The sequence below is a fragment of the Sinohyriopsis cumingii genome, chromosome 4 (genome assembly GCF_028554795.1).
Source record: "Sinohyriopsis cumingii isolate HCF-2022 chromosome 4, ASM2855479v2, whole genome shotgun sequence".
Taxonomy (NCBI): Eukaryota; Metazoa; Mollusca; class Bivalvia; order Unionida; family Unionidae; genus Sinohyriopsis; species Sinohyriopsis cumingii.
Genome location: NC_142964.1, coordinates 53347363 through 53375051, shown reverse-complemented (window position 1 = coordinate 53375051; position 27689 = coordinate 53347363). Strand labels below are relative to the sequence as shown.

The window sequence follows — 27689 nt, the reverse complement described above, 5'->3', positions numbered from 1 at the left end:
AGCATCCGCTTCAGATGTGGGTGGTCATGGGTTCAATCCCCGGCCGAGTCATACCAAAGACTTACAAAAATGGTACTAACAGCTGCCTCGCTTGGCGCTCAGCATTAAGAGTTAGTGTTAGGACTGGTCAGCCTGGTATCAGGATAATGGGACTGGGTGCGACATCATGCTACATGTCTGCAGCATGATGCCCAGTGCTAGACATCACTATTAACTGTCACACTGCAGACATTGTAGTGATATGACTGAAAAATTGTTAAAGCTATGTTAAAACTCCAAGTCACACACACACACACACACACACACTCTATCTCTCAAAAAAATCTTTTTTAATATAATTAAATACAGAGAGACACTGGATAATTGGTGATGTGAGATAAAACAAATTTATTCCAGTATAAACATGACAAATATAGTGGTGTGGTCCAGGGGAAGCAAAGCCAATGTCCATGGAAGCCCTGTAAGTGCCTTTCCAAGCAGAATATATCTATTTCTTTGCCCAGGTATGCATAGGTAAACCCCACAATAATAAGCCTTGTATTAAACAAATTTGTATATAACACATAACTCTTCTTACTCATACATTAGCATTCATGAAATTTTACCATTCTCACTATACTGTACCATATTTCAATAAATAACATGGTCAGCTGTTACGGACTCTGACATGTTTCACGAAAATATTCAAATAGCACAGTAACAGCTGTAACATGTTTTAAGTAAGTATTCACCGGTTTCAAATTGCGGTAACATGCCCCAAAAAGTATTCAAAGGGAGTCACTCAACACCATGGTGCATAAATGCGTAATGTATATCACTGCATTTGAACATTAAAGTACACTTTTTAGGTGTGTCTCTTGTATTACATGGCTCCGTTACTGTATTTTTTAGCTGTTACTTAAAGTCCTTAAATTCCAATGGGCTTGTTTAATTCAGATTATTCATTGGTGACTAATTAATCTGGTGATGCTGATTTGATGGATGTTATTGTTCAAGACATTGTCATGGGTCTAGATTCTGGACCAATGGGTCAGTGGGGTATGGAATTTCCCAAGGGGTCAAGGAGTGGACTGCATGAGATCATTCCTCAACCATTCACTGTCAATGGGAGTATTCAGCATGGTATTCAGTGTGGTCATCAGGGACGTCATCAGATAACAGCATCATATCTGATGATGAACAATACATGTATTGTGAGTATTCAGTGTGGTCATCAGGAATGTCATCAGATAACAGCATCATATCTGATGATGAACAGTACATGTATTGTGTGGGGCCCCGAGTGGCCGAGTGGTCTAAAGCGCTCTTCGTTACGGATCACTGCCATCTCACCTCTGTCTGCGGCGGTTCGAGTCTAAGATTCAGCCAATGTGGGTATGTGAGAAAGCTTGCCAGTAGCTTCTCGAGGGTCGGTGGTTCTTTCCCAGGTTTTCCCGGGTTCTTCCTCCACCATTAATACTGGCCGCCATGTATAGCCTATCTTGTGCTGAAAAATGGCGTTAAACCCCACAACAACAACAACAACAACAACAACATGTATTGTGAGTATTCAGTGTGGTCATCAGGAATGTCATCAGATAACAGCATCATATCTGATGATGAACAATACATGTATTGTGAGTATTCAGTGTGGTCATCAGGAATGTCATCAGATAACAGCATCATATCTGATGATGAACAATACATGTATTGTGAGTATTCAGTGTGGTCATCAGTAATGTCATCAGATAACAGCATCATATCTGATGATGAACAATACATGTATTGTGAGTATTCATTGTGGTCATCAGGAATGTCATGAGATAACAGCATCATATCTGATGATGAACAATACATGTATTGTGAGTATTCAGTGTGGTCATCAGGAATGTCATCAGATAACAGCATCATATCTGATGATGAACATTACATGTATTGTGAGTATTCAGTATGGTCATCAGGGATGTCATCAGATAACAGCATCATATTTGATGATGAACATTACATGTATTGTGAGTATTCAGTGTGGTCATCAGGGATGTCATCAGATAACAGCATCATATCTGATGATGAACAGTACATGCGTTGTGAGTATTCAGTGTGGTCATCAGGAATGTCATCAGATAACAGCATCATATCTGATGATGAACAGTACATGCGTTGTGAGTATTCAGTGTGGTCGTCAGGGATATTGCCAGATAACATTATTATATTGGTTGATGAACAGTACCGTAAAACCTGCTATGAAAGACCACTAGTATGAGAGACCACCAGTCTTGGGATATCAAAATCTTAATGTATGGATTTATTCATTATATAGTGTTATAACCTGTCATAAGAGACTACCTGCCTTGAGAGACCACAACTATTTGGCAGAAGGGGTGGTCTTTCAAGACAGATTCTACTTTATGCACCTAAAATTCATTGTTAAGATATGTATGAAAAAAACTAATGTACTATCATACTTATTCACGAACAATAAACATATCTGTAATATTTGCTGATAAACTATACAATGAACAGATATGTACTGACCTTAGAGGCATAATGCTGCCACGGAGGACAGGACACTGATGTGGTATGTGACACATCTTCAAGCCATAATCTTGCCATGGAGGACATGACCCCGATGTGGTATGTGACACATCTTCTAGCCATAATCTTGCCATGGAGGACATGACCCCGATGTGGTATGTGACACATCTTCTAGCCATAATCTTGCCACAGAGGACAGGACCCTGATGTGGTATGTGACACATCTTCTAGCAATAATCTTGCCACAGAGGACAGGGCCCCAACGTGACACATCTTCTAGCCATAATCTTGCCACGGAGGACAGGACCCCAATGTGGTATGTGACACATCTTCTAGCCATAATCTTGCCACGGAGGACAGGACACTGATGTGGTATGTGACACATCTTCTAGCCATAATCTTGCCACGGAGGACAGGACACTGATGTGGTATGTGACACATCTTCAAGCCATAATCTTGCCATGGAGGACATGACCCCGATGTGGTATGTGACACATCTTCTAGCCATAATCTTGCCATGGAGGACATGACCCCGATGTGGTATGTGACACATCTTCTAGCCATAATCTTGCCACAGAGGACAGGACCCTGATGTGGTATGTGACACATCTTCTAGCAATAATCTTGCCACAGAGGACAGGGCCCCAACGTGACACATCTTCTAGCCATAATCTTGCCACAGAGGACAGGACCCCAATGTGGTATGTGACACATCTTCTAGCCATAATCTTGCCACGGAGGACAGAACCCTGATGTGGTATGTGACACATCTTCAAGCCATAATCTTGCCATGGAGGACAGGACCCCAATGTGGTATGTGACACATCTTCAAGCCATAATCTTGCCACGGAGGACAGAACCCTGATGTGGTATGTGACACATCTTCAAGCCATAATCTTGCCATGGGGGACAGGACCCCAATGTGGTATGTGACACATCTTCAAGCCATAATCTTGCCACGGAGGACAGAACCCTGATGTGGTATGTGACACATCTTCTATCAATAATCTTGCCACACAGAGGACATAATCCCAATGTGGTATGTGACACATCTTATAGCCATAATCTTGCCATGGAGGACATGAACCCGATGTGGTATGTGACGCATCTTCAAGCCATAATCTTGCCATGCAGGACATGACCCCGATGTGGTATGTGACACATCTTCTAGCAATAATCTTGCCACACAGAGGACATGACCCTGATGTAGTATATGACAAAACTTCTAGTGTGATGTATACAAAGCTGCACCTCTTAATATCAAAGGTTTCAAAGTTATAAAGTGGAAGGGAAAGTGTGAGGGAAAACATACAATAATTATGAATCAATGGTCAGACAGAAAAGTGGATACTATGTCACCTGCTTTTATTCACACAAAAAAATAAATAAAGGATAATAACATTTGCTATAAGGATTTTCATAACTTAGTACTTTCATTAATGAAGAGAGAAGGAAATGTCTTAAAGATAACACAATTATAAATGCATTGCTTGAAGAAAAAATTCTCTCTGTCATGAGAAAAAACCCCCATATATTACAAAGGATGAATATGGCATGGGGATATTAAGATACATTACTTTTTTTTACTGGGTATGAAAAGATATATTTACACATGCAACTGACCCAGGGTGTATGACATACCCCATCCCCATCACTCCCCATCCCCATCACACCCCATCCCCATCACTCCCCATCCTCAAAACCTAGCTGCAGGGTCATAACCTGAAAACTACTGAGATCCCTACCCTGTAACCTTGTAAACACTTACTCGATACAGTAGAACCTGTCTTGAAAGACCACCCCTTCTGCCAAATAATTGTGGTCTCTCAAGACAGGTAGTCTCTCATGACAGGTCATAACACTATATAATGAATAAATCCATGCATTGAGATTTTTGTCTTCCAAGACAGGTGGTCTCTCACAGTAGTGGTCTTTTAAGGCAGGTTTTACTGTATAAAGGAAACATTTATACATGCAACTGATGATGGCCCTAGAGTTTATCCTAACCATTAGCTGGATCACAGCATGAAAACTACTGAGACCCCCACCCTATAACCATGTGCATACATAATGGGCATGCAAAGACAACTGTACATAACCAACATATATTTGCTCTTGGGGCAGTCTTCCCTTAAGGGACCCATCTAAGAGACAGAGTCGGAATGGATAATAATGGGAACATTGTTTTATAAACTGAAAAGTCGAGTCATGAATGGAACATGTTTTTGTTGTTAAAAGTTTATTAAAGGTTTATTTGGTGTTTAGGTTAAATCATATTTTTTTGTTTTTCAAGCCTTCTTTAATCTTGAGAAAATTACAAGTTTGAAGAATAGACAAAACATACAGCAATAAAGCCTGCAGTTAAGTCCCTCAGAAATAAAATCTTAAAAGCAATTAAATCATCAACTAATTAAGTAAAAGAGCAAGTAATGGTGGTATCTGCATTTGTAGAAAGGTGCAACACTTCAGTATATATGGTAAATTATGATAGTTTGAAGTGAACTGGCAAGAGAAAGTCCTAAAAGTGAACTGGAAAGAGAGTCCCGGTGCTTTTGGTTGGATAATAATAATATAATAATAATGACCTTATTTAAAGAGGGTAACACAATTAGCTAAAAACTAATCTACCTTGAGGCCCTCATACAAAGGAATTTATTGTATTAAAGTGATTAAAGTGATCTAGCAAGAGAGAATCCCAATACTTATGGTTGGATTGAAATGAGCTGGCAAGAGATAGTCCCAATGCTTTCAGTTGGATTGAAGTGAACTGGCAAGAGTTTCAATGCTTTTGGTTGGATTGAAGTAACTGGCAAGTGAGAATCCCAATGCTTTTGATTGGATTGTATTGACCTGGAAAATAGACTCCCAATGCTTTTGGTTGGAATGAAGTGAACTGGGAAGAGTTTCAATATTTTTGGCTGGAATTCAAAGTTCATTCATATGCTGGTATTACATAGATATATGTCAATTAAATTTTTTTTAGTCTTTCAACCATTTTCTTCAAGATGGGATCTTGAGACCATGAACAAGAGGCCCAAGTGGACCCGAGATCATTCACCTGGGTAACAGCCAACTACAAGGGCAAATTAATCAGGTTCAACAGAATGCATCCTGCTAAAATTTCATCCTATTCTATTAACTGCATATGTTACAACACATCATATGCTCATTTCCTATTTAATAGCATCTAGCAGGAATGGATGGAGAATGATATTTGGGACACTTTGATTTGCAAAAACATCTGAATTTAGCTCTAATGTTTTATCCCATACATTGGAACTGTATGATCAATTTTACTAAGTACTTCAAATAAAATACACTTTTGAGTGTGACATAAAAATGCATAGGACATTGACTGAATTAATCTCATGGCACATGCTATTTTTTCTTTGTCAGGCTTATTTAAATATCAGGCAATTGAATTTATTATAAGCGATTTTAAGAAAATCATAAACTGTTATTGTCTGGCTCTGTATTGTATCTACTGTCGTATGTAAAACCATCCATTACAAGTTACAAAACTCACTTTTTCTTAAAGTTACAGATTTGTTTATAGAGCAACAAAAGTAGATTGAAGAAAATGTCTTGTGATTTCAAGTCTGATGCAGAGGTGACATAACTGTAACATACTGTATAAATCCACTTACAAGTTAAGTACAACTATAAACAATATAGAACCTGATCTGCCATCACATAATACACCAGCAAATCAGTGTCTGTGTTGTTTATTCTACTGATTAGTCCTAGCAAACTGCACAGACCCAGATCTGCCAACACATTATGCATTGGCAGATCTGGTTCTGTGCAGTAAACTCAACTTATAACAAGCATATATGGTAGATTTTTTCATATTTTTATAATAAGTTGGTTGATGTTGTTGTTGTTATTGTTGTGGACTTAATGCCATTTTTCAGCCCAAGATAGGCTATATATAGAGGCCAATTTAATTGGTGGAGGATTGTTGTTGTTGTTGTTGTTGGGTTTAATGCCATTTTTCAGCACACGATAGGCTATACAGGGCAGCCAGTATTAATGGTGGAGGAAGAACCTGGGAAAACCCTGGAAAGAACCACCGACCCAAGAGAAGCTACTGGCAAGCTTTCTCACATACCAACATTGGCTGAATCCAAGACTCGAACCCAAGCAGACAGAGGTGAGATGGCAGTGATCCGTAACGGAGAGCGCTTTAGACCACTCGGCCACTCGGGGCCCCAACTGGTGGAGGAAGATTCAGGAAAACCCTGGGAAGAACTAATGACCCATGGAAAACTAGTGGTTAGCTTTCTCATGCACCCACGTAGGCTGAGCCTGAGACTCAAATCCACACGGACAGAGGTGAGATGGTAGTGATTTGTAAATGATTTAGACAACTTGGCTATTTGCTTATTAAGAGTAAACTGTAGGACACGCCTTAGACTCTGTGGAAACAAAATCTCAAGATATAGTAGCACCAACTGATAGGTGATTTTCAACAATTCACTAATTAACTGTAGAAAAGTGCTTTTAAAGTTTTAACAACCACAAATAGTTATTATATAATGAAAGAGCAGAAATAAAATATGAAAACTTAAAAGACACACAGCAGAGTTAGAATTACTGCCATTGCACACACTCGTCTAACTATACAGAATTTAGTTTTGCTTGTTTCTGGCAAAATCATATTTCTCTGTTTTCTGAAAAATATATTTCTTTAAGGAACAAACTGAGTAGAAAGTTCAAGATTTTGATTGTATTCTGAATTGTTTTACACAAAGAATTTGCCACTCCACTTTCCAGATAAATTTTCCCTCCATGCCTGCTTCAGGGCAGATTTCTCTAAACAAATGAAATCTTTACCAAAGTTCTACCCCTGTTTCAAATTTCTGCCAATTTGTATTAAAAACCTAAAATTCATTTTCCGCATGACACAGTCAGCTGCATAGGAGGAGGGTTAAGTTCTGCATTCCAATCTAAAAAGCAGTCTAGACATTTTTCTTAGATAACTCTGTCTTAAAAATCAGATTCACCTACAAATTCTTGACACCATGAAAGCATAAAATTCAAAGCCAAGCTGAGAACCCGAAAATGATGTATGATAATTAGACTGTACTTCTACAATTAAAACTGTACAGTCTAATAAAGGAATATAAGAAAAATTTGAATGTGTGATTCTTACTATATTTTAATTGCAGTTTTTGACATTCAAGTTTTTAGACTGTGGTTGAGATTCTTGCTCAAAAAGTTGAAAACACAAAGGCCAGTAATTTAAATAGCAATACTGTATCACTATGCAATTTCAGTGAGCATTGTTATAAATCTGCTGTTGTAAAGTGCATTGTCTTTGCTGTCTATAGTTGCAAGCAGTGACTATGGGTTGAAGACAGGTAGATTTGCAGAAGCAAGATAAATATTTACATAAAGAACTCATATGCCCTAACCTCATTTGTTAGCTGACACTGAAAATATATGAATTAATTATATTTTAGTCTTTTCATACATATATTTATTAAGAGATGAAATTTGATATATCACACACATAATACAATGCACAGTAAACATTCTTCAGCAGGTTACCAATGACATTAGGCCAATCAGCAAAAAATGAAAATATAGATATGGTAATGTAATTTTTCATACACTAACTTTTCATAAATTGATAAGATTACAATTACTTTCTGTCCCCTAAAAATTTGAACAGAGAACTTTTTTCTCTATATTCAGATTTTAGATGCTAAAGATAATTAGAATTCATTTTTTTACATTTAATAAATGTTTGTATATTTGCAGAAAAAGTGAACACAAAATTTCATACAATGCAGTATGCATTGCAAAGGACTCAACTGAATCAAGTTTGATTGACATGGCCTTAAACAGAATGGAAAAGTTGGTATTCAGGAGCCATAACTCTTCCAATGACATGGAATGCTAGAAACTAAATTTATTCAAGGTCTTATCATTATAAGTTTTGTTGAAATCAAAGAGACCCTTGGTAAAGTTATGTTGTGGAAACCAAAACAAGGACAATATGGGGTAATACCTGTTCTAAATGAAAATGTAGATCATTTAAAATGAAATTCATTCATGGTCTTATCAAACTACATGCCACCTTAGGTTGAAATCCAAGAGAGCATTATAAAGTTATGAGGAGAAACCAGTCATGGGCCACAACTCAGTATATGTCATGGAATGTTGGGAAAAATATTAACTCAAGGTCTATCCAATACATCCCCATATGGACTTGGGGATGAAGAACTGGACCAATGTGCCCAGCCATAACTCATAATAAACAACTAATGGGAACAGGAGCTATGTTGTTAGCATGACAAATTTGTTACTGAAAAGGTATAGGTTTATATAGTTCCAAACGTTTGCCAAGGTCAATCTTCTGCCATCTGGGATTTGTTCTGGCCTAAAACTTTTCGTACCCTGATATGTTACCAATTACATAGGTATATTTGTCGGAGACGTGATTGAAATTAAGATATACAGCCTAACTTATTTAGTAAGAATCATTAAGTGCACTGTTTAGTAACCTTTGCAACCTTGATCTTGAAATCCAAAATCAGTATGGCTCTATCTTGTGCAGAAGGGAGCACATGTACTGTGTTATCATTCAAAAACCCAAAAGGGAACCTACTCACCAGCCCAAAACGATCTTAGTAAACTACAATATCCTGCAACATTATTTGATGGGTACAAAAATGTAAGAAATAATAAAAAGGGATGTACAAAGGCCTAAAGGAAGAGGCATCCTTCCAATTCGTACCTTGCTAAAGCATTATTACTTAGAACCACATCAACTAAACAACAAAACAAAACAAGCAAAAACAACAAGAACAAAAACAAGATTAAGTTACAACAAATGTTTTCAACATCTGGTTACCTTGTCTTCCTTTGTATTCGCTTTCTGATTTTTTTCACCCTCTTCATTTTTCTTCTTCTCTTGTTCCTTCTTCTTCTGTAACCAATATTGAAAGGCTTCCATGCTTTCCCTTTGTTTCTCTTCTTCCTCTTCCTTTTTCTTTTTCTCATCTTCCTTTTTCTTCTTTTCTAGGGCCTCTGCCCTCTGCTTGGCCAACTGTTTTTGTTCAGGGGTTAAACCATATGGGGAACTGTATTCGGACTGAGCTGAAAGTGGTCGTTGTTTGGATGTTTGAGAGCGTACATTTCTCCTAGATGATTCTGAAGCTGTTGCCGGCCTTGGCTTGCTGGGCGGTCTAGGCTCTTTTTGATTCTTATTTTTAGAGTTTTTCTTAGCCTTTTCACCACTGGCAGTTGGCAGGCCCATGTCCTGTGCTGTAACATCATCTGCATTTACAAGTTCAAACGTACCACTTCGTTCTATGAGGACATGATTAGAACTAGATTTTTCACTCTTATTTTTCTCAGATTTTTTACCTGTATTCTCCTTGTCTTCCATGTTTGGTTGAAAATTATCTGGAGATTTGCTTTTTGACTCGTCGTCACTATACTCAGGGGGTGGGGCAACAAGATCAACTAAATTATCTTTGAACAGTACTTTGGGTTCTCTGTTATTTTCAACGGGTGTGGGGTCATTTGCAAGTTCCTGATTCAATTCCTTCAGTCTTTCTTTGACATTATACTCTGGAGGATCTTCATCTATAGATAGAAAAGTACAATTTTACATGCTTATAATAAACTCAGATTTATGAAATTGTCAGACATAGCAAATTTTAGATATCAAGCCAAAAATAACTTAAGTTTAAATGACTGCATATTCTATGAATTTATTTTCCTAGTTATAACAAATTTTGTTTTTAATGAAAACAATGTTATAGGTCCATTGAGCATTCCTTCAAAATGCATTTAACCAGAAATAAGATTTCAATGGGAACCTCTGATTCCAGATGTAAAAATACATGGGCAAATTATTTCAACAGGGTTTGATTTCAGAAAGGGTAGTTCGCATTGCCTGAACAGACCAATTTTATTTTTCTGTATAATTTTTTAAAAACTATTTCAGTGGAAACTGGGCATTCATCTGAAACTCATCCTCTGCCTATCTGCTAAAGTAAAACTTAGAGTCATGTGAAGACCTGGATATTTTATAGCAGGTATTTTTCTCAGACATCAACTTTGGAAATTTTGTTCCAAAAAGGGAATTTAAATTTGGCAAGTTAAGTTATAGTGAATATGACTTCAAAGAAGTTATCATATTTAAAGTGGCAAACAAGACTGGATTTATTTTCATTAACTCTATTAGAGACATCAAAGTCATTCAAATGTCTCCGCTTCTCAAAATTTCTGCTATACAGTAGTGGTTCTCAGGATATTTAAAGAATACACTGTATATGTAGCAGACGTAAGGCCATACAGTCATGAAACAATCTAAACACAAAATGTAATGTCAGGTTTAAGATTCCAAAGGGAAAAAGTATAATTACTGTATATAATTGCATATAAGTTGTCTTCAACTGCAAACAACATAGACCCTGATCTGCTGTTACATAATTATGTGCAAGAAAATCAGGGTCTATTTTGTTTATTTTCAAGTACAGTCAAACCTGTCCTAAAGGTCACTTGAGTTCAGTTGGCACCTGCTCACAAGTCCATTCTAATTTCCCCCAGGCAAATAGTCAATATAAATGTCATGTAATCAATGATCTCACTCTTCCACAAAGAGTGGCCACGTGTTTCTTAACCAAGCAATGGTCTCACACTGCCTTCCATGGTCACTGGAGTGTATCAGCAGTGACTGCTCCAAGTATGCAAGTTCAACTTCTTATGTTTGATATGCAAGGCTTGGTAAATGTAAATTGATGGCATGTCAAGACTTGGTAGTGTAAATTGATGGCATGTCAAGGCTTGGTAGTGTAAATTGATGGCATGTCAAGGCTTGGTGCATGTCAACTGATGGCATGTCAAGGCTTGGTACATGTAAATTGATGGCATGTCAAGGCTTGGTACATGTTAACTGATGGCATGTCAAGGCTTGGTACATGTCAATTGATGGTATGTCAAGGCTTGGTACATGTCAATTGATGGCATGTCAAGGTTTGGCACAGTCAAATGATGGCATGTCAAGGCTTGGTACATGTAAATTGATGGCATGTCAAGGCTTGGCACATGTCAATTGATGACATGTCAAGGCTTGGTACATGTCAATTGATGGCATGTCAAGGCCTGGTACATGTCAATTGATGGCATGTCAAGGCATGGTACATGTAAATTGATGGCATGTCAAGACTTGTTACATGTAAATTGATGGCATGTCAAGGCTTGGAACATGTCAACTGATAGCTTGTCAATGCTTGGTACATGTCAATTGATGTCATGCTACTACTGCTAATTATGACATGCAAAAGAATAATAATAGTACAGCTATTAATAAATCATAATCCCGCCTAGTACATGCATTTCTCATGAACAAAGTTTGATAGATGAACCTGCCTTCTGAGGTCACCTGTCTATAATGCTCACTTTCACCATTTCCCTTGGGTGGCTACTGTAAACAGGTTTGACTGTTAATAACAAACTGGACAGACCCAGATCTCAAAGAACATTATGCAATGGCAGATGTGGGTCTATGAAGTTTGTAGTTGAAATATGTATTATAGACAGCAATAAAGTTAGATATGCCATAAAATGTCTAAATTTTGTCCACATAAAATATGCCAAAATATAATACCCTGACATTAGTTCTGTCCAAATACAATATGCAAAATACCTTCACATTAGTTCTGTCCACATATAATATGCCAAAATATAATACCTTCACATTAGTTCTGTCCACATAAAATATATCAATTTATAAAATATGCCAAAATATAAAATATGCCAAAATATAATACCTTGACATTAGTTCTGTCCATATAAAATATGCCAAATTATAATACCTTGACATTAGTTCTAACAATTTCAGGGCAAACTGTTTTTCATTGTTAAAAAGTGATTGATGTTTTTCAGTCCTTATTTTCTGTTTGCTAATGAATATTCAAAGTTAAATATGCTAATGAATATTCAAAGTTAAATATGCTAATGAATATTCAAAGTTAAATATGTTAATAAGCATTCAAAGCTAAATTTGCTGAAGAATATTCAAAGCTAATTTGCCAATAAGTGTTCAAAGCTGAAGACTGTCATACAGTATTGAAGACAGCTATGCCATAGTTTCTTTATCTTCTACTAGTGAAAATGGAAAACAATGACATAAAGTGCATGTACAATTTAGCATGGCCTGACCCTTATTAACATTTATATGGATGGAGGAATTGTTGATTCTAGTTTGACCTGGTCTTACATCCTTTTGATTTACCATCTTAAGCATATATTGTCTGCACCTATGTACTCTTTATGTAAATATGCAAATAAAATAGTTCCATGCAAAGAATTATTTCACCCTCTTTTAAATAAGGTTGATATTATTATTATTATTAATATTATTATTACTATCATTATTATTATTATTATTATTATTATTAATGTGGTTGCTGATCCCCAACCCCCATTCCTGTTAGACTTTTCCTTGTACATGAACACTGGCTGTATTACTCATGGCACTTAGCTTATTTTTACAAGGATTTGTTTGTTTTTGTTTTTGTTTTGTGAGTTTATCACCATTTTTCAGCACATGATACATGGTGGCCAGTATATCTGGTGGAGAAAGAATCCAGAAAACCGCTGGAAAAAGTATTAACCCACAGGAAGCTACTGGCAAGCTTCCATATGTCCCTGCACTGGCTGAACCAAGACTTGAACCCACATGGACAGATGTGAGTCGTCAATGAACTGTAAAGGCTAGTGTCACAGATCACTCAGCCACCCAGGGCCCTTTGTTTACGAAGAAAATGTTTGGTTTTTATCATGTAATCATGTCACTCAAGATGGGAAGGTATGGGTAATGCCTTTTGGAACAAGGAGGATTTATATTTTCATCTAATTATCATATGATCTGTGAATCCTGCAAAACAATAAGTGCAAAAATGTCAAAGTTCAAAACTTCTTTCAACTAGATAAAAAATAAAAATACACATTTGTTAACACTTTCATATTAACACAGTTTATCTTCTGACAGAAAATGAAAAATCCATTTATGTTTTCTCTTACACTTGTGAAACAGTACCATCTTCAAAATTTTGAGGAAAATAAATGTTTTCACTTCTGGTCTCAGTTCAAATATAATGCTATAGATTGGTATCTATTTAATTATCAGAATGGCACACTATACTCTTAGTATGTCATATTAATTTGCAGACAGCATTTTTCTTTCAGTCGAATGGCCTAGTGGTTAGAGCATCTGCCTCAGATGTGGGAGGTCGTGGGTTTGATCCCCAGCTGAGTCATACCAAAGACTTACAAAAATGGTACTAACAGCTGCCTCACTTGGTACTCAGCATTAAGAGGTTAGTGTTAGGACTGGTCGGCCTGGTGTCAGGATAATGTGACTGGTTGGGACATCATGCTACATGTCTGCGGCATGATGCCCCAGTGCTAAACATCACGATAAACTGTCACACTGCAGACATCGTAGTGATATGACTGGAATTTTTTTAAAGCTACGTTAAAAATCCAAATCACAAACACTTACACACACACTCTTTCAGTCTGTGACACTGACCTTTGACCCAGTGACCCTATTTAATTATCAGAATGGTACACTATACTCATACATGACATATTTTGTGAAAAGCATTTTTCTTTCAGTCTGTGATACTGACTTTTGACCCACTGACCCTAAATCTATAGGTGCTTTTCCTGTTTCAAATGCAAACCATCCATAAAGCATGGTCACAGTTCTTGTGGCACAGAACAAAAGTTATTTTTATGGAAACAGTTTTGCTTCTTTAAGTCCCTCTGACCTTAACTTTTGACATTTCAATCCAAAATCAGTAGGTGTCTTCCTTGTCTCCAATGCGTGCCATCTGTTAAGCTTATCCAAGGCATGTGGTACAGAACTTAAATAGTTTTGTTGAAATCAGTTTTTCTTCTTTCAATCCCTGTTATGTTGACATTTGACCTTTTGGGCCAGAAATCAATGCCTGAAATACAATCTACATGGTAATGGTTGATGGTGGATAATTCGAGTTATTGTGTGCAAGCAAATTAGGGAAAAAAATGGAAAGACAGATGGACAACATCATAACATAATATATTCCACCTTATAGTGGACATATAAAAGCCATGGTGACAGCATCATGATAACTTACTACAAAATCAAGTCTGAACTTTGTCTTGATTACATCTAGTGAAGACTGACATTCATGTAACCCAATTTCTAAATTTGTATTGAGTCCATATTTGAAAGGTGATGTTGAGATCTGGTCTCTTGGATTGGTAGTCCATGTTTCCATGGTGGTATCCAGTTCTGGTCTCTTGGATTGGTAGTCCATGTTTCCATGGTGGTATCCAGTTCTGGTCTCTTGGATTGGTAGTCCATGTTTCCATGGTGGTATCCAGTTCTGGTCTCTTGGATTGGAAGTCCATGTTTCCATGGTGGTATCCAGTTCTGGTCTCTTGGATTGGTAGTCCATGTTTCCATGGTGGTATCCAGTTCTGGTCTCTTGGATTGGAAGTCCATGTTTCCATGGTGGTATCCAGTTCTGGTCTCTTGGATTGGCAGTCCATGTTTCCATGGTGGTATCCAGTTCTGGTCTCTTGGATTGGTAGTCCATGTTTCCATGGTGGTATCCAGTTCTGGTCTCTTGGATTGGTAGTCCATGTTTCCATGGTGGTATCCAGTTCTGGTCTCTTGGATTGGTAGTCCATGTTTCCATGGTGGTATCCAGTTCTGGTCTCTTGGATTGTTAGTCCATGTTTCCATGGTGGTATCCAGTTCTGGTCTCTTGGATTGGTAGTCCATGTTTCCATGGTGGTATCCAGTTCTGGTCTCTTGGATTGTTAGTCCATGTTTCCATGGTGGTATCCAGTTCTGGTCTCTTGGATTGGTAGTCCATGTTTCCATGGTGGTATCCAGTTCTGGTCTCTTGGATTGGTAGTCCATGTTTCCATGGTGGTATCCAGTTCTGGTCTCTTGGATTGGAAGTCCATGTTTCGATGTTGATATCCAGTTCTGGTCTCTTGGATTGGAAGTCCACATATCCATGTTGATATCCAGTTCTGGTCTCTTGGATTGGAAGTCCACATATCCATGTTGATATCCAGTTCTGGTCTCTTGGATTGGAAGTCCATGTTTCGATGTAGATGTCCAGTTCTGGTCTCTTGGATTGGTAGTTAATGTTTCATAGGTGTCATCTAGCTCTGGTCTCATATTGGTAGTTCATGTTTCATTGGTGTCATCTGGTTCTGGTCTCAGATTGGTAGTTCATGTTTCATGGTGTTGTCCAGTTCTGGTCTCATATTGGTAGTTCATGTTTCAAAGGTGTCATCTAGTTCTGGTCTCATATTGGTAGTTCATGTTTCATAGGTGTCGTCTAGTTCTGGTCTTATATTGGTAGTTCATGTTTCATGGTGATATCCAGTTAAGGTCTTTTAGATTGGGAGTCTCTGTTGCAAGGGTGATGTCCATCAAATGCTCATCCTGACTGGCATACATGAAACTATGTGTGTGTGTGTGTGTGTGTGTGTGTGTGTGTGTGTCTGTGTGTGTGTGTGTGTGTGTGTGTGTGTGTGTGTGTGTGTGTGTCTGTGTGTGTGTGTGTGTGTGTGTGTGTGTGTGTGTGTGTAGGGTTTAACAGCACGTCAGAACAATCCAGACTACATAGTGCTGATTGAAGTTCTATAAATCTACAAAGAAAGAATTGCCATTTTTTTTTTAGAAGATGGTTTCTTTCAATTTCTTTTAAGATAACCCCTTCAAAAAAATGTAAGGGAGATAACCACTTAAAATAAACGGAAAGCATGTAGAACAGCATGATAAAAGATAAAAGGTGAGGGTGTTATCATTCTTTAAAAGGTATATACCGGTAATATAAAAGATAAAGGTAAAAACTAAAAGTCATCAAAACATAAAACTAAAAATCATCAAAACATAAAACTAAAAATCATCAAAACATAGATTCATTTTGTTATATAAACCACATTCCCTTGAAAAGATTTTCTCCAGTGGTATGTCATCATAAAGTTAAATCAATAAACTTCTCTTTTGTATGATGCAATTACGGTAAAAAGAATGTGTTCTGCTGTCAGTGGACATTGTCAAGGTATGCACTCTGATCAAGGTTTACTTTTCAGGATGTATTAATGAATAATGTATTTGTCCTATACTGAAATGTCCTAGTAAAATAAGGAAGACCATGTGTCATGTATTGTAATGTCCAAAAATGAGGCAGGTTCTGTGCCAAGTATTGAAATGCTCTGTGTCCAGTATTATATTATTATTAGTACTATTATTATTATCACCATGTGCAGTACATGCTCAGCCATTTAACAGCATCATCATCAGCAAGGTGCAGAGCCTGCATGCCACAGGGGAACTTTGTCAGTGGTGTATCTAGTATTGAAATGTCCTAAAATAAGGTACACTGAGTGTCCTGTATTGAAATGTTTATGTTAAGGTAGACTGTGTGTCCTGTATTGAAATGTCCTATAATAAGGTAGACTGTGTGTCCTGTATTGAAATGTCTATGCTACGGTAGACTGTGTGTCCTGTATTGAAATGTCCTATAATAAGGTAGACTGTGTGTCCTGTATTGAAAAGTCTATGTTAAGGTAGACTGTGTGTCCTGTATTGAAATGTCTAAAAATAAGGTAGACTGTGTGTCTTGTATTAAAATGTCTATGTTAAGGCAGACTGAGTGTCCTGTATTAAAATGTCTTTGTTAAGGAAGACTGTGTGTCCTGTATTGAAATGTCTAAAAATAAGGTAGACTGTGTATCCTACATTGAAATGTCCTAAAATATGGTAGACTGTGTATCCTACATTGATATGTCCTAAAATATGGTAGACTGTGTCCTATACTGAAATGTCCTAAAATAAGATAGACTGTGTCCTATACTGCAATGTCCTAAAATAAGACAGACTGTGTACTATACTGAAATGTCCTAAACAAAAGGTACGCTGTGTGTCCTATACAGAACTGATCTAAAAATAAGGTATATTGTGTGTCTCGTACTGAAATGTCCTAAACTAAGGTAGACTGTGTGACCTGTACAGAACACCACTTTGGTGGCCTAGGGGTTAGAGTGTCCACCCTGGAAGCAGGAAGGTCGTGGATTTGAACCCTGGCTGAGTCATACTGAAGACTTACAAAAATGGTACTAACAGCTGCCTCACTAAGTGCTCAGCATTAATAGGTTAGTGTTAGGACTGGTCAGTCTGGTGTCAGGATAATGTGACTGGGTGGGACATCATGCTAATTGTCTGCGGCATGATGCCCCAGTGCTAGACATCACTATACACTGCCACACTGCAGACATCGTAGCGATATGACTGAAAAATTGTTAAAGCTATATTAAAAATCCTAATCACACACACCTATACAGAACTCTTCTAAAAGTGAGGCAGACTGTGCATTCTATACTGAAATATTCTACGAATAGGCAGACTGTGTGCCCAGTACTGCAATGTCCTAAAATAAGGTAGACTGTGTGTCCAGTACTGCAATGTCCTAAAATAAACTAGTTGTGTGTCCTGTCCTAAAATATCCTAGAAAGAGATCAACAGTATATTGTACAGAGCAATGTCTTGAAATAAGGTAGATGAAGGATCAGAGACCTACCTTCAATAAATAAAATTCTCTCAATGAAAATACCTATAGTAGGTTTGATGGTAGAATCAGATCAATATGTCGTCTGCTCTAAGCTAAGCACATCAATTTTACCATTACCATTTATGCCATGTGACAGATTCTACATGAATTTTCAAATGGATATACACCTGTATTGAAATCTGAATAAAAGGCTTCATGATAATAACTAAGGAAAGCTTTTAAATAGCTTCCTTTTGAGATAGTCAAGGTGATTAATGACTATTTGGAATGTTCATATACCCTTGGTAAAGTAGGATTATTATACAAACAAATAATAAGATGTCAATTCTTTCAATTGGACATCTTTACTTCAGGGTTCAGGAATGGCTGCCATTAATCAAGTCAGTATTAGTTGCTATTGGCAGCCAAGGGGTTTGGGCTCAACAAAGAATAATCCTAAAAGTCAAACTTTACTCAAGGCAAACAAAAGTAACAAAATATCTGTCAACACTAGGCGACCAGATAAGATAGGATCTTATTGTATATGGGGGCTTGAAAGTACTGCATGGCAATCAGCACAGTATACACTGTATACCCTTTATCAATATCCACAAATATACACTGTATACCCTCTATCAATATCCACAAATATACACTGTATACTCTATCAATATCCACAAGTTTACACTGTATACTCTATCAATATCCCCATGTTTACACTGTATACCCTTTATAAAAATTCAGAAGTTTACACTGTACACCCTTTATCAATATCCACAAGTTTACACTGTATACCCTTTATCAAAATCCACAAGTTTACACTGTATACTCTATCAATCTCCAGAAGTTTAAACACTTTATACTCTCTATCAATCTCCAGATGTTTATGCTGTATGCCCTCTATCAATATCCACAAGTTTACACTGTATACCCTCTATCGATCTCCAGATGTTTACACTGTATACTCTCTATCAATCTCCAGATGTTTACACTGTATACCCTCTATCAATATCCATAATTTTACACTGTATACTCTCTATCAATACCCAGAAGTTTACGCTGTATGCCCTCTATCAATATCCACAAGTTTACACTGTATACTCTCTATCAATCTCCAGATGTTTACACTGTATACTCTCTATCAATCTCCAGACGTTTACACTGTATACCCTCTATCAATATCCGTAAGTTTACACTGTATACCCTCTATCAATACCCAGAAGTTTATGCTGTATGCCCTCTATCAATCTCCAGAAGTTTACGCTGTATACCCTCTATCAATATCCACAAGTTTACACTGTATACCCTCTATCAATATCCACAAGTTTACACTGTATACTCTATCAATATTCCCATGTTTACACTGTATACCCTTTATCAATATTCATAAGTTTACACTCTATACTCTCTATCAATATCCAGAAGTTTACACTGTATACTCTATCAATCTCCACAAGTATACACTGTATACCCTCTATCAATATCCAGAAGTTTACACTGTATACTCTCCATCAATACCCAGAAGTTTACACTGTATACCCTCTATCAATATCAAGAAGTTTACACTGTATACCCTCATCAATATTCAGAAGTTTACACTGTATACTCTCTATCAATCTCCAGAAGTTTGAACTGTATACTTTCTATCAATATCCAGAAGTTTACACTGTATACTTTCTATCAATATCCAGAAGTTTACACTGTATACTCCCTATCAATATCCACAAGTTTACACTGTATACTCTCTACCAATATCCACAAGTTTACACTGTATACTCTCTATCAATATCCACAAGTTTACACTGTGTACTCTCTATCAATATTCCCATGTTTACACTGTATCCTCTCTATCAATATCCACAAGTTTACACTGTATACTCTCTATCAATATCCACAAGTTTACACTGTATACTCTCTATCAATATCCACAAGCAAAAACAATAAAACACCCAACAGATTCAGATCTTTATTTGTATTGTGCTGGAATATCAATGTTGATGTGTTCCACTGACAAATGATATTCCTCAAAAAGTATTACCCCTGGATAAATATGGAGATGTTCTTTATGAAAGGATTTTCCTTTAAAATGGTCACATACAGTAAGCAGTTAAATGGGTACAATATATAATCATTTTTAAGTCTGGTCTAACTGCATATACACAGTTCCTGATCTGCCACTGCAAAATGCACTAATTTATCAATGTCTATGTTTATATTTAGTGATTACCATATATACTTGGTTATGAGTCCAACTGCAAACTGCGCAGATCCAGATCTGTCAGCACATAATGTGCTGGCAGATCTGGGTCTGTGCAGTTCATTAGGAGTAATCAGAAGAACAAACAACATGGACCCTAACCTGCAGGCGTATTATGCTATGGCAGATCTATGCAGTTGGAAGTTGGAGGTGACTTATATATGAGTATATTTGGGATGGTCAAACAGTTAAATGGGTATATATGGTAAGGAATTATCAGTTGGAGGATTATGTCTTGTCAAATAAAGATTTATAAAATCACATTTAAGGATCTGAATGAGAGTATTTATGTTCATATGGAACCATTACACACAGGCAATGGATATCTTTTGTGTTCTTCCTGGAAGAGATATACAACTTACACAAAGAGACTATAAAAACAATTGGACATTTAGGAGTGTTTTTGGATTTTTAAAAATAAAATAACAGTCAAGAATTTTTTAATCTTTTTTTATAAATTGTTTACCACCATGTTTATTAAGTTTACATCATTTTTCTTTTCAATAATTGTTGAAAGGCATATTGTAGTACAACAAATGGCATAAATTTCCAGATGTTCCAAAAACATGTTAAAAGAAAAACAAAATATCATTCAGGCAAATAACTGCACCAAAAGAATTAACCATGTGAGCAAATTTCTCCGGCAACTTTGTTGAAAGAAAGCCACAACATCATATTGTTACAACAATGACTGTCTTGATTAACAAGGTTCAAGCAGTTGTAAGTAAAGAGATTGCAGACTTTTTCCAGTCTGGTTTGAAATATTTTCCAGACTGATTTACAATTTTTTCCAGACCCCTATGGGACATGTATTTAAAGTCTGTCACTAAATGAGTATATGGTATCCAGATGATCCACCAATCACAGATATTTCTTGTCTTATCAGTATTAGAGTAAGTTGGCCGATCATATCTCAAGAAAAGCGTGACTTTAGCCATCCGATCAAAATTTAAGAAGAAACCCATACCTGGGTAATCCATCTCCTTCTTCAGGTTCTCCAGCTCCTGGAGGGCCCGCTGTTGGTCCTCGGTGATCCTGTAGTCATCTGGCTCGGAGTCTTCATTGTCAGACTGACCACTGTTGTCCTCTAAAACCTTCGGCTCTTTTCTCTTTGTGTCTAGTGTTTCTCTTTGTCCTTTTTCTAGCTCTTCTGGATCTTCTTCAGTCTGAAATATACATGGAGGGTTTAAGGACTCCTATGGCCTCTTCAGCTTTCTACTTGTGTAAATAAGGTCCTGGTATGGACTATTAAGAGTCTATATGGTCTATTTACAAATATCCAGCTTTCTACTTGTGTCAATAAGGTCCTGGTCCATTTACACATATCCAGCAGCAAGAAATTTTTTCAAGATTTTTCAACTTTTGCTTCTTCAAGAAAAAACCTCATGGGAGATAGTTAATTTATTTTCAAGAGTAAAGTTATGTCATATATGAAATAAGGGACTGTCACTCAATCCTCCAGCTCTGAGGCAGGAGGTACAGTAGAATTTTGTTACTTTCCCTCCTCCAGCACATGTAAATATTTACATCCAATGGGATCATATTCTCCCATTTTATGCCCTTGTTTGTTTCTTCATGCATCTGTTACACCCACAACATCCTGAACCCCAATTCAATGAACCTTCGAAAGTTGTATGTAGGTGCATACCAAGGAAAGAACCGTATATACTTACTTAAAAGTTGAATAAACCTGCAAACAACATAGATCGTGATCAGCTGTAGCATGATGCAGATCTGGGTCTATGTTCTTTATTCTACTGATTACTCCTATCAAATTGCACAGACCCAGAAATGCCAGTGCATTATGCGATGGCAGATCCGGGTCTGTGCAGTTTGCAGTTGGACTCAGCTTATAAGTGAGTATAGGTGGTAACTTGGCTCTACCATAACAAGGTCACTCTAACATAACTTGCACACTTTGAGTGATTTGTGCTTTTACAGGTATTTGTTCATTATACCCATGACATTTTGAACCCTAAAGGGCTTATAATGACTACTGAAGGCACTCCATAGTATTCTGACAGGTTCTGTGATTTCTTAAGACAGTGTGGTTGTTAATAAGACTTTTAAGGATTTTACCCACTTATGTTTTCATCCCCTGTTGGGAAACCCTAAACTTACTGATACACCACTAAACCCTTTACATACTTGGACCTCATTTCACCTCACTCAAGAATATTTGAACATAGATGTATCTTAGAATGAAAAATTCAAACTTCTAAAAGTAGATCACTACAGCCTAAGTTTCATGACTGAGTCACTTTTATATTGTCAGCTATCCATTTCACATGCCCTCAATTATCTTGGACCATATTTCATCAACAATCATGGAAATTGGTATCTGGATGCATTTCAGTGAGACTAAATCAGCCATAAAAAAACTAGGTCACTGAAATAATTTTCACACTTGAATGACTTTTGTATTATAAGCTGATCCTTTCACTCTCTTTTGCATATACTCATGGAGAGTAACTCAATTATACCAAACTAGCAAACTAGGTCAATGTAACCTAATTTTCATCTCTGAGCAATACTTGTAATTTCAGCAATTTATTTTTTTGGAACATCCTCTGAATCTTTATTGTTATTACATTCTGACTAATTCAACTTTGTTTCAACCTTACACCGATGAAACTTTGCATGTGGATGAATTTTAATAAGCTGTATATAGCAGTTATACATTGATGAAACTTTGTATGTGGAATTTTAAATGTATATGGCTGTTATATGACTTCCTTGACATCTGGCTTAGTCATTAGCTTAAACTCACAAATTTTGGGAAAAGGGTCTGAGTCCTGTCCAGGGCAGCTTGAATCAGCTGTCATGGCATGTCTTTTCAGGGCTCTTAATTCAATTCCCTTGACAACAATCATTTATCCCAGTCTATATAATGGGGGCAAGAGCAAATGTGGTCCAATATGTGTTGGGATTTGTGTTTATGTGGTGATGCCTTACAAGATATTTCCTTTAAAAAGGTGAAGTCTAATTGTTGCAAGATACAATTAGTGTGGCCTTCTCTAGCGCTGATGACTATGATGTTCTGCTAAAGTTGAAGGCACCTGTCTATGAGGTCAAGAGGGATTCTAAAGCACTTGTAATATGGATTTAAGTTTTTCCTAGATCACAAATCAAGGTTTTTATTTTTATCTTTTTGAAGAGATTTGTATCTTTATCCTATTTGTGCATTTAGAACTAGTTCAGTTTTGATTGATTAATACATAATTTATTAAGAAACCTGAGCCAAACACATAAATTGCATTGACTGACAGAAATGGGGCTGAAGATCCTGATGATTCTGTTATTGGTTGGCAGAGACAAGACTGAAGACCCTGATGATTCTGTTATTGATTGGCAGAGATCAGAATGAAGAGCATGAATATTCTGTTACAACTGTATTGAATGGCAGAGATGGTGTTTAAGAGAAAATCCTTGATAAAATACGTTGCTTTGGGAATCAAAAAAATGTTCAGTTGTAAATGGCCGAAATTGAGGATTATACAATGTTAAAGAAATCTCTTGTCTGAAAAGGGCCCAAGTAGCTGCAAGATATGCTACTCTTATGAACTGTGTATTCTAAATTTTGGCCAAAAATGGTTTAATGATGTCCAATAGCTGTCTGAATATTCACTGAAGTTATCTGAATTACATCAGCATGTGTGTAAAACTAAAATAAGAATTCTGAATTTTGTTGTTCAATCTTGAATTTGTCGTAAGTGTTATTTGCTACCATCCAAGGTGTAGAGAGGTGCATTTCTGATGTGAAATCATGGATGACATGTAACAAGCTGCAGATGAATGATGATAAAACTGAGGCCATTCTGATCACAACACAAAAACTTTCTCATTCACATCCTTTACCTCAAACAATAAATATCACCAATGCTAACATTAAATTCACACAATCAGTACGAAACCTAGGTGTTACTCTGGACAGTACTCTCACATTGCACCAACATGTCATGAACATATGCAAGGCTGCATATCTTGAGCTGAGACGCATCAGCTCAATTTGCAAATATCTTTCAGTTGATGCTACTAAAACACTTGTGTGTTCATTAGTACTTTCAAGACTGGACTATTGTAACTCAATTCTGTCTGGTTCATCTCAATATCTACTCCAGAAACTTCAAAAAGTTCAAAACACAGCTGCTCGGATCATACTTAGAGTACCACGATCAGAGCACACCTCCCCGCTGCTCTGAACCCTACACTGGCTATCCATTTGATCCAGAATCAAACACAAAATTTGTTCTCTGTGCTATGTTTCATTGTTGGACTCAAGTCAAACATACCTATCCGATCTCACCTACGTGTACACACCAGCAAGATACTTACACTCCTCTTCTGACAATCGTATACTCATTATTCCCACTATGAAAACAAAGTCATATGGACAGCATTCTTTTGCATACCAAGGCCCAGCAATGTGGAATGAATTGCCCACTGGACTTAGACACAATGACACAGTGATCACATTCAACAGGGCTCTCAAAACTCACTTATTTCGACTGCAAGAACAAACTTAAAGATCTAATAATGTTTCCTACCTGAAATATTCTCAGCATGTTTTTTATTTTTTAATGTTTTTTTCTTCTAATTTCATGGTGTTTGTTTTTGTAATAATATTATTATATGTTTTTTTTATCTTATAGGTGTTGTCTAATGTTGTAAAGCGCTTAGAGCTTCTAAAGATTAGGCGCTATACAAAGTCCTCATTATTATTATTATTATTATTATTTAAACATGTTTATTAATCCAGTCAGACTGATTGAATTTCGGGGCCCCGAGTGGCCGAGTGGTCTAAAGCGCTCTTCGTTACGGATCACTGCCATCTCACCTCTGTCTGCGGCGGTTCGAGTCTAAGATTCAGCCAATATGGGCATGTGAGAAAGCTTGCCAGTAGCTTCTCGTGGGTCGGTGGTTCTTTTCGGGGTTTTCCGGGTTCTTCCTCCACCATTAATACTGGCCGCCATGTATAGCCTATCGTGCTGAAAAATGGCGTTAAACCCCACAACAACAACAACAACTGATTGAATTTCCTGGCAGTAAGACTACTTTAAATTGGCTGGGAGTCAGACTGCTTATTTGAAATGCTACAGTTTGAGCTTTGTCATGATATGGAAACACAAGAGAGAATGTCAAATTCAAATTACATCTATTTCAAATTAATTTTGAAACTATAGAAAATTCAAGTACATGACCCATTTCACAACTTCTAAATTCTAACTAATGACAGCAAATTTTCCAATGACTTCTGACATTTATGAGTGGTAATTTCCTTCACACGCTTGTTATAAAAGATCAGCAGCAAACATTATTGTTCTTATCATTTTTATTATTGTTTTCATTATTGTTATTATTATTATTGCTCTTCTTCTTCTTCTTATCATGTTTGTTTTTCACTGATCCCAGGCTTAATGTTTAATCCATTGTTAACTCATCTACAATTATATTGTTTTTCTCCTAATCTGATTTTGCTCTGGTCCCTTATTACATTGAACCCCAAACTGGAAGTTTTGTTTTGGGGCCAAGTTATTGCTATCAGCAGAAAAAATAAACTTATCAATGTTTGCTAATAAATTCAGATACAAGTGTTACAGATACATGTGTTACATGTGTTACAGATACATGTGTTACAGATACATGTGTTATAAATACATGTGTTACAACATAGACTGTTTGCAGATGTAAGCACATGTTTTGAGAGAGCTGGTTCAGGCCTGTTTATGAATCTGCACTTCCTTGATGAAGGCAATTTGCACAGTACATTGGGTAAATATGATTTGTATAGCCTGCTCATTAGTGAGTACACCAAGCTTTCAATGGTGTTTGAGAATCTGATGACATGCATGGTGATCAAATCACACACACACACACGCTAATTAGTTCCACATATTCCTCCATCAATTTGATAATACTTATGTTAAATCAACATGAGCAAATTTGCGTTTTTCTTCATGTTTAACGGGGCCCTGAGTGGCCGAGTGGTCTAAAGCACTCTCCGTTATGGATCACTGCCATCTCAGATTCAGCCTATGTTGGTATGTGAGAAAGCTTGCCAGTAGCTTCTCGTGGGTCGGTGGTTCTTTCTGGGGTTTTCCCAGGTTCTTCCTCCACCATTAATACTGGTTGCCATGTATAGCCAATCATGTGCTGAAAAATGGTGTTAAACCCTACAACAACAACAACAACAACAACATGTTTAACATGGCTTTAGGTTCATGGTAGATCTACAACAGGTCAAGTCTAAACATAACCCAGCAGTTGTATGGTCATAAAGAGTAAGATGTCAATCTAGACAGCATGAGGACAATGTCTTGTTGTCCTTCTAAACAATGTTCCATAGCTCTGTTGTCCTTCTAAACAATGTTCCATAGCTCTGTTGTCCTTCTAAACAATGTTCCATAGCTCTGTTGTCCTTCTAAACAATGTTCCATAGCTCTGTTGTCCTTCTAAACAATGTTCCATAGCTCTGTTGTCCTTCTAAACAATGTTCCATAGCTCTGTTGCACCTACTTCACAAAGCAGCTAACAGACAATTTTAAAGAATACCTCTCACAAAGTAATTCATGTTACTTTTTGTAAATGGTTGATCCATACAAAAATCACAATTATCTTTTTGTAATACTATTTTTTTATTATAGAGAAGTCTCTTTAATTATTGAAAATTTAAAGTTTTTCATGCAAGTGAAGTTTAAAATTGGAAGCAGGATGTATTGGTGAATTAAAGTGTACATATGTATACTAACAGAAATAGATCCGAAGTGTGTTCCATGCATTACTTAATTCATGCCTGTCATTTTTATTAATTTTAAGAACTAACTTTATTTTGCACACTGAACCTTTGTCATGTACACAAAATTAGATGAAACACGGTACTAACTGGCAGCCATATTGATACAGCTCCATACAGGTAGCTTAGAGTCAAATTGCTTTAATCATCCTATATTAACTCCATACATGTAGGCTAGCTTAGAGTCAAATTGCTTTAATCATCCTATATTAACTCCATACATGTAGGCTAGCTTAGAGTCAAATTGCTTTAATCATCCTATATTAACTCCATACATGTAGGCTAGCTTAGAGTCAAATTGCTTTAATCATCCAATATTAACTCCATACAAGTAGCTTAGAGTATAATTGTTTTAATCATCCTATATTAACTCTATACAAGTAGCTTAGAGTCTAATTATTTTAATCATCCTATATTAACTCCATACATGTAGCTTTGAGTCTAACTGCTTTAATCATCCTATACTAACTCCATACATGTAGCTTAGAGTCTAATTGCTTTAATCATCCTATACTAACTCTATACATGTAGTTTAGCG

At 36.8% G+C, this 27689-nt stretch overlaps 1 protein-coding gene across 4 annotated transcripts in view; it reads right to left on the bottom strand.

Moving 5' to 3' along the window:
- The window catches only part of LOC149801169 (uncharacterized), a 104233-nt gene that overhangs the window by 46058 nt on the left and 30486 nt on the right, over window positions 1-27689 (bottom strand). For all 4 annotated transcript variants that reach the window (XM_089955194.1, XM_089955196.1, XM_089955195.1 and 1 more), the window contains exons 3-4: window positions 21326-21524; window positions 9377-10113 (exon numbers count right to left, since the gene is read on the bottom strand). In XM_089955194.1, the coding sequence (XP_089811320.1) occupies window positions 9377-10113; window positions 21326-21524 (936 nt within the window). The remainder of the gene's footprint in view (window positions 1-9376; window positions 10114-21325; window positions 21525-27689) is intronic.